Source organism: Panthera onca, chromosome B1 (genome assembly GCF_046562875.1).
Source record: "Panthera onca isolate mPanOnc1 chromosome B1, mPanOnc1 haplotype 2, whole genome shotgun sequence".
NCBI lineage: Eukaryota > Metazoa > Chordata > Mammalia > Carnivora > Felidae > Panthera > Panthera onca.
The window spans coordinates 64042431-64059800 of record NC_138342.1 but is presented as its reverse complement, the minus strand read 5'-3'; the positions used below and the strand labels follow the sequence as shown (position 1 = coordinate 64059800).

Here is a 17370-nt window from a genome sequence, read left to right as displayed (position 1 = left end):
GGGCTAGAAATATAAGGAAAATGGTATCAGAGAGAACAATCAGACAAAGTCCAAGATACTGACTCTGGCTAGTTGTCTTATACAATGTTCCATAGGTAGAGTAAAAAAAAATGACGGGGTAGAGTCATTCTAGATTTTAAAAGACATTACAATTAAATGCAATACTCAATCCTTGATTAAATTCTAGTTTTGAAAGAAACCATAAAACGTTTTTGTTGGTGAAAGAAACCACAAAACATTTTTGTTGGTGGTGAACTATTTGAAAGTAAGTAGTAGGTATTGTGTCATTTTACTTACTAGTATCTAATGGGTACTTAAACACATACACGTTCCTAAAATGCATACATTATCCTCTATAACCATCGTACCTCTGTCCCACCTAAGAAAATGAACAATAATTCTTCTGATTCACAGTCATTATTCAAAATTATCCACGTGTGGGGCGCCTGGGTGGCTCAGTCGGTTAAGCGGCCACCTTCAGCTCAGGTCATGATCTCGCGGTCCGTGAGTTCAAGCCCCGCGTCGGGCTCTGTGCTGACAGCTCAGAGCCTGGAGTCTGTTTCAGATTCTGTGTCTCCCTCTCTCTGACCCTCCCCCGTTCATGCTCTGTCTCTCTCTGTCTCAAAAATAAATAAACGTTAAAAAAAAATTTTTTTTTAAAAACAAAAAACAAAAAAAACACAAAATTATCCACGTGTTTTTAAAAATGTGTAAAGAAAATATTGTAAAATGTTAGTAGTAGTTGAACCTAGATGATGGGCATATGGTTATTCATGATGCAACTCCTTCAAGTTTTCCAAATTATTTTAAATTTTTCATGATAAAGTTGGAAGAAAAAGAACAAGAAACACAGGTAATTCCACACCTAATTCCCCAGGTAATTCTCCTCCCCCTTGCCATCTGACAACCCCACCACCACCACTGAGAATTATTATTTTACAAGAAAGACACTGCTGCTGATCATCCAGACTCACAACTTCCCCAAAGACACCATAAGTCTCTTGCCACAGAAAATGTTTATGGTATCCTAGATACCTATAGCTCCAACATCACACACACAAGCACTTCATGTTTATGAAAGACTGGGCTTTAGTAGCGTTTACTCCTATCAAGTTTGTTTTCCTAGGGAATGGAAGAAGAAAGACGGATGGATAAAATTACATGTGGTGTTTCTGTATGTTGTATATCACCATACATCATGCAAATCAACAAGACAGAGGAAATACCAAGCTGTCAGCAACTTCTGGTTTCAACCACTGCCAAAGAAAACAATGTCATTTGAAAACTATCTTCAAGATAAGTGGAACAGGCACTTGTTTTGCTGTGGGATTCGAGCCAGAAGAATGATCCTCCTACTCAATGACCACTGTCCTGTGATACATCAGAGTTTCATTACTGTAGGTTAAGGCAATGACTCCAGAAGTTTCCTTTAAAAGTGAAAATACTCCTAAAGAGGATTACTAACTTAAATTCTTGCCAAAGTTATCTTATCAGTAAGTGCTATCTAGTACAAAGCAATGAAACAATGAATCAGATACATGTGATTAGGCAGGGAATGGGGGGAGGAGGAGGAGGAGTTGGAAAAAGAAAAAAAGGCAAAAGCACAGCATTCACAGAACCCTGACAATATACACAGCATTTCTAAGTACATTATCTTATTTACCACTCATAACATCAGGAGGCATTTTAACTGATACTCTCATTGTACAGATGATGAATAAAGCGAACACTGAGAAAGAAGGTGAGCAGCTAGTCCAATAACTCAGAGCTCATAAAATGGAGCCAACCACAAGTCTTTTACCCCCAGAAACCGCACATTCTAATGCTTTTTACATGCACATCTGTCCTTGTTAGTTATGTCAGAAGAAAAGTCTAGCTACATCATTACAAATGGGAGGATCTAGGAAAACTATTAAAATTGAGGAGGAACAAAACAAAAATGTAAATCAAGAGAAGATAATGTCTTCCCCACTCCCAGAATTTTCTTCTTGATAGAACCTCAATTAATTGGCAATATTCCTTATAGAGAAGAGGCCTTAGGTCAAAACCATGTTTGATTTGGACTGCACAGTGCCTTAGGAGAGTGTGATACTTCAGATGATAATCTAGATTTTTCCGTTTCCCTTTACATAATTCGGAAAAAATAAACAGTGGGTCCTCATTCGTATACGATATCCATCAGATGGACCTGTCAGTTGCTTTACCCTTTACACATGGCATGTGTTCTATAGTGCATCTGAACTCCCATCTCCACATTCCCTGGTCCCAATTCATTCTTACCTTATCTGCCTGGCCTGTGCAGGCATAGGTATCTGAGTTTGCAACCCCTACAACAAGAACGTCTAAAGATGTATCCACAATATTTACACTTGTTACACTCATTCAATGCTTCTCTCCTCACCTGGGTGTGAGTTCCATCAGAACAGAGGCTATGTACACCTTGTCTGTCACAGTATCATCAATGTTCCGAGTGCCACCGTGTCTGGCACTCAAATATTTCAGTGAATGAATGACTTAACATTAATAAAATGGTTCTTCTGAAAGTAGTTATAACTGATAAGCTACAACTGCTACATCGATCTATGAATAAAAAGCGATTAATCATTTTCTGTTGTTGTTCATCATACTTCTAATACACACCCTAAATTCTGAAAACAGGATTTTACTTCTTTACCATATAAATCACTCATTCACCCATTCAACATATACATTACCTGCTCATAAGGTGCCAAGTACTGTACTGGATGCCAGAAACAAAACTCACTACAAAAAAATTCAGAGAAACCCTCTTTCCCTTTGTGAGCTTACATTCTAGAGTGACTGAAACAAGATAAACAAGTAAAATATACGCTATATATATATATGCGTATACATATATATATATATATATATATATATGTATATGCACACACACACACACACACACATAAATAATGTATTAGTAGTACATTCTGAGAAGAAGGAAATTAAGTGGAGATGAACACACTAGAACATTTTGTTGGGGGAGAAGGGGGAGGTCAACATGTTTAATCTAGATGCATGGGGATGGCCTGGGATGACTCTGAGTAAAGATGGAAAGTGAGGAAATGAGCCATATGGATATTGGGACACGTGCAGTCTGGGCAGAGAAAACAGGATGTGCAATGGCCCTAAGACAGGGAGCCTGGCCAAATGAACAAAAAGACATAACAAAAAAAGGATTCAAAGAAATAAAAGAGAGCCAGACCATGCAGGGTCTTATATATGGATTAGAGTAAAGACCTGGCTTTCATTCCAAATAAAATGAGAAGCCACTAGAGGGTTCTGAGTAGATCAGTGACATGACTGACTAATTCATATTTTAATATGACAACTCCGGCTACCGTGTGGGGGATTAGACTGAAGGCAAGATGGGAATTAAGAAAGCCAGTTACCAGGCTGCACCACAGTAATTCTGTTGAAAGATCACAGTGGTTCTGAAAAAGGCAGTGGGAAGAACGAGAAATGAAAAAATTCTAGATACACTTTGAACGTAGAGCAGACAGGATTTCTTGACAGCCTGGATGTGAGATATGAGAAAAAGAGGAGTTAAGAAAGACTTCAAGACTTCTGTACTGAGAAACTGAAAGGATGAAATCACCATTAGATGGGATGGTGAAGACTGTACTGGAAAATAATTTAACATGGGAGTCTCATTTCTGCATATCTTATAAGCAGAGGCACTAACACTGCCTCTGTTTTGGACTCTCTTTTCGAGATTGCACAGGTAACAGCTTTAGAAAACACAGTCAGTATATCCCTCGGAAACAAAGCGCAGTTTTGTACGCTGGCAGGCACAATAAAGATAATAATGTGTCCCCTCTATCCTCTCTAGGGCAGACTTAATGCACATTATCAAAAATTCCGGTTCCCTGAACTCAGGATTCCTCTCCTGTAATGCAATCCACTGTATGCACAGGCGTCACCTGGGACCTATGACATGGCCCATAGCCCCGTGGGAACTAAGGCTCTGGGAACTGGAGTAAATGCTCAAACTCTGGCTGCAGCTCTTGCTGTAATCAAATCCTTTGTCTCATTTCTTCTGACAGCATCCATGTAACTATGGCAGGCTAACCTGTCAGCTTACAAGTAGAATAAAATCACAAACTCTTAACAATTCTTGACAAACAAGGAAGGTTTGGGGCAGAATATCAAGAACACAGTTTGGACACAGTAAGTCAGAGATGTCTTTTGGACATTCAGTTGGAGATATGGAATTGGCAATTAGATTTCCAAATGTGAAATCCAGAGAAGAGATAAAAGCAAGAGATACCTTATTTATCCTTATTTATACCTGAGTTTTTTGTTTTGTTTTTTTTTAATCTTTTGTCATTATTTACACCCACAATGAGAAAGGACAGTTTTGTTCCTGTATCCCCCCCCCCCCCCAAAATATCATTATTTAATGGGGCGCCTGGGTAGCTCAGTTGGTTGAGCATCTGACTCTTGATTTCAGCTCAGGTCATGATCCCAGGGTTATGCGACTGAGCCCTGTGTTGGGCTCTCTCTGCCCCTCTCTCCCACTTACACACCCTCTTTCTAAAATTTAAAAATATATATATTATTTAATAATAGTAAAGCATTGTTACATTTGTTAACCAGGATGTTCTAAAATCAGTAATCATTTATAAACTTTTTATGTGTTCCTGGTGGATATGAAGATTAATAAAATATTACCACCATAATCATATATCAAGAGCCTTAAAATATTCATACTTTGCCTCATGCTTTTATTTATAAAATTCTATCATAAGGAAATTATTAGTGAAGATGCAGAAACCTGTACTTCTATCAAAATGCAAATAACTAGGCAAATAATATCACATGGGATTGCATTTTGCATAGGCATTACAAAAATGTCAATATAACTATAACATGTAATACACTATATACAAAATAATCTTAGTTGGCTTTAGGTACGGCTGAATTCAGGACACCAAGTTTCTGTCTTTCAACCAATAAAATTCCCTTTTTGGTCAACTAATTTGAGATGGGTTCCTTTTGTTTGCAGTTCAGAATCCTAAAGAAGCATCAACTACATTAGTCACTGGATCAGGCCTTGGAAGCTAACCATTCATTTCATAAGCTTATTTCCATAGGAATGCAAATATCATGAATTCCTCCTTAAGTGAGAACTATGTATTTAAAATGTTTCTAAGTTAGAAATTTAGAAAGCAAAATTAATGATTTAGCATTATGATACTCTTATCTTTGGAGTATTAGGAAACAGCAAAATAAAGTGGGTCAATACCATACAGATAGATCCCTATAATGCTTAATACCACTTTGGGATCCACTTTAGAAAACTAAAGGGAAGACAGTATGTATCTGCATATACCCAGACACTCAAATATGAATACTGTCACCAAAGTTACTGACACAGATCATTGCCATAATTTAACTCTCTCACACTTCTGCTTGAAACAGACTGCAGAAACCATCATAAATTCTTTTCAATAATTACACCACGGTAACTTTCCCACTTCTTGAGACTGGACAGAATTACAAAAACAGTTATAAGTTATCCCTAAACAAGTCAACTAAATAAAGACAGAAAACAAAGTTTTTGATGGGATTCAAAGGTTTGGGGGGAAGAAAGTATATGGAAACCAGTATATGACAGACCAATAACTCTGTGTATTTTTACAAAATGGCCCTGAGATTTCTTAAATGTCTTCCAAAATGTGTTATAAGAAATGTCTTCATCTAGGGCACCTGAGTGGTTCAGTCAGCTAAGCACCTGGCTCTGGCTCAGGTCATGATCTCACGGTCCATGGGTTTGAGCCCCACGTCGGGCTCTGTGCTGACAGCTCAGAGCCTGGAGCCTGCTTTGGATTCTCTGTCTCCCTCTCTCTCTCTGCCCCTACCCAGCTTATTCTCTTTCAGAAATAATAAATGAATAAACTTTAAGAAAAATTTTTTTTCAAAAAAAGTAGTCTCAAATATTCTGCAATCTAGTAGAAGATATAGATAAACAAATAAAGTACCATAACAAGTGAAGTAAAAGAGTTATGTTCAAGGTATATGGAAACAAAAAGAAGTTGTATATGTGGGAAAACCAGAAAAGGTGCCACTGAAAAAGTAACATATAAGCTGAATCTTGGAAGAATGTATAGTAGTTTCCAAAGAGGTAAAATATGGGGGAAAAAAACAAGTGTAAAAATATCAGAGGAAGGGTACTTCCAAAGCAGGAAATTAAGAGCCTCTAAAAATCTGTTCTTCCCCAAATGCAACACTGGCAAAGGTTGTCAAAGTCAATTTTTCCACAACTCTAAAAACTACCCAAAAGTTTGCAACAATTTGAGAAGTTAAAAAAAAAAAAAGAAAGAGTGAACCTCAGTAAAAACAGTGAGCTTTGTGACATTTTAATTTGTCCTATTCCTATCATTCTCTCCCAGTTTCACTGTAGTCTTGAAAAAATACAACTCACAACAACAGTAACTGCAAAAACTAGCAGATACTGGTAGAAGCAAAATAGACTTGGATTCACCAAAAAACAACAACAACAACAACAACACACAAGAGCCATCACTATTAGATCTGTCAGGCAGCATCTTGGGAAAGCTCCACTCTCTGGGTCTGTCTTTATTTGACCAGACTCAGATTCAATGTGTAAAAAGCACTATCACCAGAGCATTTGTTGAAAACCATCAGTAGCAACTATGTAATACTGCAGCTCCCTGAGGCAACATTACAAGCTGAGGATAAGAAGAGGTTTACTAAAAAACTTACAAAGAAAAACTGGAAATGAACTGTCCATAGGGGGCGTTGAAAAGTTCCAACACATTCCTGGAGATCTAGAAGGACATGCACATACAGGGAAGAATGCAGGACCAGGAAAGATGAGAAGGCCATAGCCTCTCACCTCTGGATGACTCTGAGACTCTGCACAAGAAAAAAGTAAAGGCTACAGCAAAGTTGTAAACTTCATCAGAGCACTGAATTCATGCCAAGACACATAAAAAGTCCCTCAGCAAAAGCTGGAAGAGTTACTGGTTCCAGGTGTTTAGGAAATATCTGTCCTATCATTAACTGACCATAGTCTAACGGAGAAAAGATTTCAGTAGCAACTCATAAAAAATTTAGACTTTACAGAATCGGTATAGGAAAGTCACTAAACAAGTAGCAAAAACAAAATTCTGGGGAGTGGAGGAATCTCATTTCCAGAATCACTACATTGTATTATTTAAAATGTCCAGTTTTCAACAAAAAATTATGAACCATGAAAAGAAGTAGTAAATAAGGCCCATACAGAGGGGGAAAGAAGCAGTTAAGAGAAAAGGTCTCTGTAGAAACGCAGATATTGGACATACCAGACAAAAACTATGAATCAGCTGCTACTACTAATGGAAACCATGTCTAAAGAACTAATGTATAAAAATGATGCTTCGGGGTGCCTGGCTGGCTCAGTCGGTTGAGTGTCTGACTTCAGCTCAAGTCACAATCTCACAGTTCATGGGTTTGAGCCCCACGTTGGACTCTGTGCTGACAGCTCAGAGCCTGGAGCCTGCTATGGATTCTGTCTCCCTCTCTGTCTGCCCCTCCCCCACTTGTGTTCTCTCACTCTCAAAAATAAATAAACATTAAAAAAAAATGATGCCTTGCCAAGTAGAGGCTATAAAGAGCCATAAGTTTTGTTTTTAAAAATTAGATTCAAAAACACAAAATGGATTGAAGGCTAAAGGATGGCAAAATATATAACATATAAATAGCAACCAAAGACAGAGCCAGAATGGCTAAACTAATATCAGATAAATAAGGCTTTAAGACAAAAATAGCTACTAAAGACACGGAAGAGCATTCTTATAATGACGAAAAGGTCAATCTACCAGCAAAATATATGTACACTTAATGTATATAATTAAAAACATATATACACTTAAAAACAAAGCCTCAAAATACAAGAAGCAAAAACTGAAAAGAGAAATAGAGAACTAAACATTAATAGTTGGAGAATTAAACATCTCACTTTCAATAATGGATAGAACAAGTAGGCAGAAGGTCAACAAGAAAATAACACATAAACACTACTAACCAACTAGACCTGGAAGACATCTGTAGAATACTCCCCTTAACAGCAGCAGAATACACATTAATCAAGTACATATGAAACATCCTCAAGGACAGACCACATGTTAGAGCACAAAACAAGTCTCCATAAATTTTTAAAAACCAAAATCATACAAAGTATGTCCTCCAACCACAATGGAATGAAATCAGAAATCAAAAAAGGAAATCTGAAGAATTCACAAGCATGTGGAAATTAGGGGCACCTGGGTAGCTCAGTCAGTTAAGCGTCGAACTTCGGTTCAGGCCATGATCTCACAGTTCGTCAGTTCGAGCCCCACGTTGGGCTCTTTGCTGACAGCTCAGAACCTGGAGCTTGCTTCAGAGTCTGTGTCTCCCTCTTTCTGCCCCTCCCCTGCTCACGCTCTGTCTCTCTCTGTCTCTCAAAAATGAATAAATGTTAAAAAAAAAAAAAAAAATTTTTTTAAATATGTGGAAGTTAAAGAAGATACTCATTAATACCCAATGGATCCAAGACAGAATCACAAGGAAATGAGACAATACTTCAAGATAAATAAAAGTAAAAAAACAGCATACCAAAACTTATGGGGTAAGTTTTGGGATAACAGTTAAAGCAGTTATTAGAAGGAAATTTATAGTTGCAGATAACCACATTGAAAAAGAGAGATCTCAAATAAATAACCTAACTTCCCATATTAAAAACTGAAAAAAAGTAGATATGTTATACTCAAAGCAGCAGCAAGAAAATAATAAAATTCAACATAGAAATAAATGAAACAAGGAGCAGAAAAGTTAATAGAGAAAATAAATAAAACCAAAATTTTTTCTACCAACATCACAGAAATAAAAAGGAGTATAAGGCAAACAATTTTTACCAACAAATTAGATAACCTGCATGAAATCAGTAAATCCTTACAAAAATACAAATTATCAAACTCAAGAAGAAATTAAAAATTTAAGCCAGTAAAGGGATCAAGTGTGTAACAACAACAACAACAACATCCACAAAGAAAAGCGCAAGAACAGATGGCTTCACTAGGGATGTTTAATGTTAACTTTAAACATTATATCAAATGTTTAAAGATGAATTAATACCAATCCTTCACAACTCTTCCAAAAAACAGAAGGAACACTTTCTAATCCATTCTATGAAAAGCAGACAAACATACCACAAGAAAAGAAATTACAGGCCAAAAGCCCTTATATATATAGATGTAGAAAAATACACAACAAAATACTAGCAAACCAAATCCAAGGACATTAATTTAAAAAACAAAAAACAAAAAACTAAAACGAAACAAAACTATACCTTGTGACCAAGTGGGATTTATCCTAGGAACGCAAGGTTAATTCAACATGTGAAAATCAATCATGTAATAAAACATATTAATTAAAAAACACATGATCATTTCAATACAGAAAATATTTTTGAAAAAATATACCACTTCATGATAACAGTCAACAAACTAGGATAGAAAAGAACTTCCACAATGTGACAAAGGGCATCTACCAAAACCCACAGCTAACATCATACTTGCTGATGAAAAACTGAAAGCTTTCCACCTGCAATGAGAAGCAAGACATGAATGTTTGCTTTTATCACTTCTATTCAATATTGCATAGGAGATTTTAACTAAATTAATTTAGTTAAGAAAAATAAATAAAAGACCATTCAAATTGAAAAAGAAGTAAAATGATCTCTATTTGTAGATAACATGATCTTGTACATAGAAAAGCCTGAAAATTCCACATACAAAAAACTATCGAAGCTAATAAACAAGTTTAGCAAGTTACGGGATACAAGATTATAATTGCAAAAACAACTGTATTTCTATACACTAGCAATGACCAATCTAATAAATCAAGAAAACAGTTCCACTGACAATAGCATCAAAATAGTAAGACGCTAATAAATTTAACAAAACAGATGAAAGATTTACGTACCGAAAACCATAAAATATCACAAAGAAATTTAAAACCTAAGAAATGGAAAGCCATCTCTCATTTCATGGACTGAAATAATGAAATAAGGTGGTTAATACTCTTCAAATGTTCCCCAAATCCCCATTAAAAATAAAAAATAAAAAGTAAAAAACAAAACAAAACCAAAAAAAACCAGTAAACCTCCACTGTCCCTACCAGATCCCTTTTTTTGCAGAACTGGACAGGCTAATCCTAAAATTTATATAAAAATGAAAAGGATCTGAAATAGGTAAAATGACTCTTGAAAACAACAAAGTGAAGGACTCCCATTTCCCAATTTTAAAGCTACCAACAAAGCTACAGCAATCAAGACATCGTGGTACTGGCATAAGGATAGACATACAAATCAATGGAATAGAATTGAGAGCCTAGAAATAAGCCCATATATTTATGGTTGACTGATTTTCAACAACTGAGAACACAATTCAATGAGGAAAGAATAGTCTTTTCAACAAATGGTGCTAGGACAATTCAATAGTTCCATAAAGGAATGAAGTTGGACCTCTACTTTACATCATATATGCAAAATCTAATTCAAAATGGATGAAAGACCTAAACGTAAGAACAAAAATTATAAAACTCTTAGAAGAAAACATAGGTATAAATCTTTATGACCCTGGATCAGGCAACATTTTTTTAGACATGACACCAAAAACACAATCAAATGAAAAATTGAAATTCATTAAAATGTGAAACTTTTATGCTTCAAAGAACACTATTAAGAAAGTGAAAATATAATCCAAAGAATGGAAGAAGATATTTATAAATCCTCTATCTGATACAGATCTTGTATCCAGAATCTATGAAGATCTCTTACCCTTGAGGAATTTCTTCAAAGATACACAAATGGCCAATAAGCACATGAAAAGATGCTTGACATCTTTAGTCATTAGAGAAATGCAAATCAAAACCAAAATGAGATACCTTTTCACACCCACTAGGATGGCTGTAATCAAAAAGACAGACAACATCCAATAGGATGTGGAAAGACTGGAAACATTCAGAAATTACTGATGAAAATGTAAAATGGCACAGTCACTGTAGAAAACACTGGCAGTTCCTCAAAAGGTTAAACATGGAGTTACCACATGGCCCAGTAATTCTAGTCCCAAAAATACACTCAGAAGAAGTGAAAATGTATATTCCCACAGAAACTTTTACACAAATATTCATAATAGCATTATTCACAATAGCCAAAAATTAGAAACAACCCATATCCATTTACTGATAAATGAATAAACAAAATGTGGTATTACCCATATAATGTAGTATTATTCAGCCATAAAAAAAAATTAATGATATATGGATGCATGCTAAAATACAGATGAAACTTGAAAATATGCTAAGTGAAAGAAGCCAGACACAAAGGCCACATGTTTCATTTAAATGAAATGCTCAGAATAGGAAAATCCGTAAAGAAAACAAAAAGATTATTAACTGCAAGGGTTTGGAGCGAGGAAAGAGGAACAGGAAGTGACTACTAATGAATACTGGGCTTCTTTCTAGGTTTATAAAATTTCTAAAATTAGATAGTGGTGGTGGGCTCAAATATACTGAATATATTGAAAATTATTAAAGTGTACACTTTGAATTGAAATAACAAGTGTTGGCAAGGATGTGAACAAAAGGGAACCCTCATGCACTGTGTGTGGTAACGTAAATTGGTGCAACCACTGTGGAAAGCAGTATGGAACATCTCAAAATTTACAAACAGAAATACCATATAACCCAGGAATTCAACTATTGGCTGCTTCCCCAATGAAAATGAAAACACTAATTTGAAAAGATATGTACACCCCTATGTTTAATGCAGCATTATTTACAACACCCAAGATATGGAAATAACCCAAGCATCCATCAATAGATGAATGGATAAAAAAAAAAAAATGTGATACACACACACACACACACACACACACACACACACACACACACACAAATGAAATATTACTCAGTCATAAAAAAGAATGGAATCTTGCCATTTGTGGCAACATGGATGGACCCAGAGGGTATGATGCTAAGTGAAATAAGCCAGACAAAGGAAGACAAATACCATAAAACTTCACTTACATGTGGAATCTAAACAACAAAACAAACAAACAGATCCTTAAATACAGAAAACAAACCAGTGGTTGCCAGAGAAGTGGGTGGAAAGATAAACAGTTTAAAGGGGATTAAAAGGTATAAATTTCCAGTTATAAAATAAGTCATGGAGATGAAAAGTATAGCATAAAGAATAGGAAAAACACTAAATAAACTGAATTCTAGGATATGTAAATCATATCTCATTAAAGCTCTTCTTTAAAAAAAAATCAGAGTATGTCCAAGAAGTTACAACTAGCTCCATTTAATTGAAGCACAGGTTGCAAAATATGAAGTTATGGGACCTTAGGTATGGTAAAGAGTCACACATGGTTTTAATCATGAAAGATCATTGCTAAGTTCATTATGCCAAGACGTTTGAACTTTGTCCTGCAAAAGATGAGGAAACCATAGAATTTTAAACAAAGGTGTTTATTCATCAGATTTGCATTAAAAAATAATTCTCTAATAATTGCATTCTTATAGAAGAACAGCTAAGAAAAATGGGAAAAAGAATGAAGATACCATTTATGACTACAACCAAAAAAAAAAAAAAAGCATCTAGGAATCTAGGAATTATCAATAAAAGATGCATGGCAGTTTTATGAAGGAAATTATAAAACTTTAATAAAAGACAAATGCATATACATAAATTTCTTTATGAAAAAAGAAGGTTCTATATTATAAAGTTCTCAAATTCTCACAGATTAATAAATCCAATGTAATTCTTATAAAAATCCTAATAGTTTTTGTGGAATTGGATACACTGATTCTAAGATTCACATGGTAGTGCAAAAAGTTAAGAATAGCTAACAATTTTTAAAAGGAGTAAGGAGTGGGGTTACTCTCTTTACCAATTACCAAGATTATAAACTCTGATAAGATACATGGTAATGACACAGAGATAAACAAAGGACCACAGAATAACAAAGAAAACTCAGAAACAGAGCTATTTATATATGAGAACTATTTTAAAAATTGATAAATGACATCAGAGACACTGGATATCATTGGGAAAAGGATAGTCAATTACATTCACTAGAAAAAATGGGGAGGACAAGAAAATTTGATCTTTACCCCACAACATGTCAAACATAAATTTGATGGCTTAAAAGTATAGGTATGATGTGGGAGGGGGGATGGACTAAATGGGTAAGGGGCATTAAGGAATCTACTCCTGAAATCACTGCTGCATTATATGCTAACTAATTTGAATGTAAATTTAAAGAAATAAAATTTTTAAAAAGTATAAATATAATATATATAATTATATATAACATAATTATATATTATATATAATAATATATATACTATAATTATATTATATATTATATATATTAAATATATTCTACAAATATATGACTATATAAATATATAAAATAGATTTATATAAATATAAAACCTACATATATAAATATAAAAAAGTATAAATGAAAACTTAAACATTAAAAGTTTTTAAAAAATATATATAGGAAAATGTATTATGACTTTGAGGTAGAAAAGAATTCCTTAAATTAGATATTAAAAAAACCCTCAACTAAGAAAGATAAAAAATAATTAGGTCATGTTAAAATTTAAATAACAATTTGTTTCTAGCAACATGGTAGACTACAGATTCAGAAAAAAAACATATCCTGATATAGTAGTTCTTAAAATGCTAGCTAAAATAATATGGAGGTAGATCAGGAGAATTCCTTGGAGACAGAAACAAGAAGGAAGCATGAATCCATAAGCTTCCCCGGAGCCAGAGGCCAACACTGGAGAAGGGCAGAATGTAACAGTGGGACTACCAACATAGAGCCTGGACCCACAAAAGCACTTCACTCTCCGCATGAAATAGAAACCAATTCACACCCTGCCTTGGACACTACAAATATATATGTTGGCCTTGGCTCTGGATGAAGTGGGAGAGTCTCCTAAGACTTTCTGAGCATGATCCTAATTCTCTAAAATTGGGAACTCAACTACCTGTATGAACAAAAAACGAAACATTAAGCGAACAATTTAATGTATCTCCAGGAGGGTACCCCCAAAAGGTTGTTAGAGGTAAACTCAAATTTTGTCTAGAGGAAAGAAGGCACTTTGACCTCAAAAACCTCGAACCAGTGAGATTCTATGAAGTAAAAGCACACAATAAACAAGTTGTTGTTGTTGTTGTTGTTTGTTGTTGTTGTTGTTGTTGTTTTAAAGGGAAGAAAATCACTGAGCATTCAAGAAACCAGCCACCATAACAAAAGCCAGAAGGAACAACCAACTAAACAATGAGACTTGAAAAAACTGAAGAATACTGGAATTGCCAAACAAGGAATATAAAATAACAATGTTTCACATAATTGAAGTAACAAAATAAAAATTCAAAGTATAGAAAGGGATTAAAAGGTTATCAAATTTAACAAGTTCAAAAAAAAATCGGCTGGGCAATTTTACAATACAAATTGAATTTTTTTTTTTTTTTACCTGTTTTACTTATGTTGAGAGAGAGACAAAGAGCAAGAGGGGAGGGGCAGAAAGAGAGGCAGACAGAGAATCCTAAGCAGGTACCCCGACACGGGGCTCCATCTCACTAACTGGGAGATCATGACCTGAGCCGAAAACAAGAGTCAGACACTTAACCAAACAAGCCACCAAAGTGCCCCACAACTTGAATTTCTAATATGAAAAGTATAGTAACTGAAAAGGGTAAACAGCAGATGAAGTATACCCAAAGAAGAGTGAACTGGAAGATGTATATCTGAATGCAGTCAAGTGCTGATATATACCAAAATGCAGCATCAAGAGTCAAATGGAAAAAATAGGAGAGGTTATGAGACTTGGAGGATACAGTGAGAAGATTTAATACGTATCTACCAATTAAGAGAATTGGGAAGAGGAATTATTAGGTCAGATATGGTTGAAAATGCGCCAGAACTCATTCAAAACACCAATCACCAAATTCAGAAGACCTAAGAATTATAAAATAACAGGAAGCCACACTTATACCATCACGGTGAAAGAGTACAACACAGAAAAGAAGATATCAAAGCTACCAGTGAGAAATGGCAGATAACCCACAAAGGCAATTAGAGTAACTACCAACTTCTAACAGTAAGAGAACGTAAGAAGGCAGTGACATAATACCTTCAACATACTGAAAGAAAAAAGCTATCTACCTTCTAGAATGAAGTTGAAATAAAAACTGTTCAAGTCAACAAAATGACCTTTACTAAAAGGAACTTTAAAGGAGGTGTCAGCATTGAGATACCACCTCACACCGGTGAGAGTGGCTAAAATTAACAACTCAGGAAACAACAGATGTTGGTGAGGATGTGAAGAAACAGGAACCCTCTTGCACGGTTGGTGGGAATGCAAACTGGTGTAGCGGCTCTGGAAAACAGTATGGAGGTTCCTCAAAAAATTAAAAATAGAACTACCCTACAACCCAGCAGTAGCACTACTAGGAATTTATCCAAAGGACACAGGAGTGCTGATTCACAGGGGCACATGTACCCCAATGTTTACAGCAGCACTTTCAACAATAGCCAAAATATGGAAAAAGCCCAAATGCCCATCGACTGGTGAATGGATAAAGAGGATGATATCTGTAATGGAATATTACTCAGAAATGAAAAGGAATGAAATCTTGCTATCTGCAATAATGTGGATGGAACGGGAGGGCATTATTGTAAGTGAAATAAGTCAGTCAGAGAAAGACATATGTTTTTCATTCATATGTAGAATTTGAAAATCTTAACAGAAGACCATAGGGGACAGTAGGAAAGAAAAGTTATAAACAGAGGGAGGCAAACCGTAAGAGACTCTTAAATACAGAGAACAAACTGAGGGTTGATATGGTGGGGGGTTAGGGGGCAGGGAAAATGGGAGATGGTCATTGAGGAGGGCACTTGCTAGGATGAGCACTGGGTGTTGTGTGTAAGGGATGAATCACAGGAATCTACTCAAAGCCAAGACTACACTGTATACACTGTATGTTAACTAACTTGACAATAAATTATTAAAATAAAAATAAATAAATAAATAAACAAACTCTCAGAGTGAAAACAAGTGAGCATAGATGGAAGGCCTGACATTTAACAAACATGATGAACTAAGATAGCTATTAAACACTGACTTGTAAAACAATAAGCATGTCTAATGTATGCACAAAGTGAAGATGGATACAAACTCCTGGACATAAATCAGGAGGAGATTGACAGTGGTGATACGAGTTAGAGCATTCTAGGGTCTTTATATGTGTAATGCACATAGAGGTTAACATTGAACAACCACTGAAAGCACCGGGAAAAGTATATAACTTCCAATTAATGCAGGGGAAAAAAGAAATGAAGGAAAGAGAACTTAATCAGTCCAAAACAAAGCAAAAAAAGAATGTCTTTTTAAAAAAAGATAATAATTAGCAAGCATTGTTTAGGAAGAGACTGAAGAGAAGACATGGACAAAAGCAGGAGACAAATCAGAAGTTATTTCACCATGAAGGAAATAGGTCTCAAAAGGATACAGGTAGAGTGTTAAGAGGGGAGTGGAAGTAGGTAAGGGTAGACAAATTTTGCCTTATGTATTGTTATTTTGTTGTGAAAATTCACTTCTCTACTACTTGTGACAGTAATACACACTCACTTCAATAGTCCAGGCAATAAATTATAAGGGTATTCACAGAAATGAGATGACAAATGAATCTCTGGTTTCTGATTTCAGTGACTATGTGTGGGCTCCCCTTTCAACTAAAACGGATTAAGTTGTTGATTTGGTGAGAAGTTCAGACTTTTATTTTTTGATGGAGAGAGAGAGGGAGAGAGAGAGAGAGAGAATGCACAAGTGGGGGAGAGGCACACAAGGATAGGGAGAAAAAGAAAGTGAGAGAGAGAGCATCTTTAGCAGGCTCCATTCCATGCTCAGCACAGAGCCTGACTCAGGACTCAATCCCATGACCCTGGGATCATGACTTGAGCCAAACAAAACTCAGACGTTCAACCGACTGAGACACCCAGATGCCTCAAGAGAAGTTCAGGTTTAAAAGTTTTCATTGTTTTATATGTGTACATCAGAAGCAAGGAAGCCTGGACTACAGAGATAGAGATTTGGGGAATTTGTGAATAGATCTATCACACAGAAAGACTATGAGGGAATAAAGGACAGGTAGAATATCAATACTAGGCAGAGGAAGATGAGCTCATTGAGCATTATGGAATGTTTTAACTCTACCTTAAAATATCTTGGACAACTGCTATTAGGAAAAAAATACTAAAAGAAAATCCTTTTTAT

General features: G+C 35.4%; 1 protein-coding gene across 6 annotated transcripts in view; it reads right to left on the bottom strand.

Moving 5' to 3' along the window:
- BMP2K (BMP2 inducible kinase) overlaps positions 1 to 17370 on the bottom strand; it is a 129328-nt gene that overhangs the window by 86945 nt on the left and 25013 nt on the right. Inside the window, exon 1 of one of the 6 annotated variants that reach the window (XM_060654805.2) lies at positions 9557 to 9593. The exons of the other annotated variants lie outside the window; for them this stretch is intronic. Coding sequence (XP_060510788.2) covers positions 9557 to 9578 — 22 coding nt within the window. The 5' untranslated portion in view covers positions 9579 to 9593. Of the gene's footprint in view, positions 1 to 9556; positions 9594 to 17370 lie in introns of those variants that run through there. 6 annotated transcript variants of the gene reach the window in all.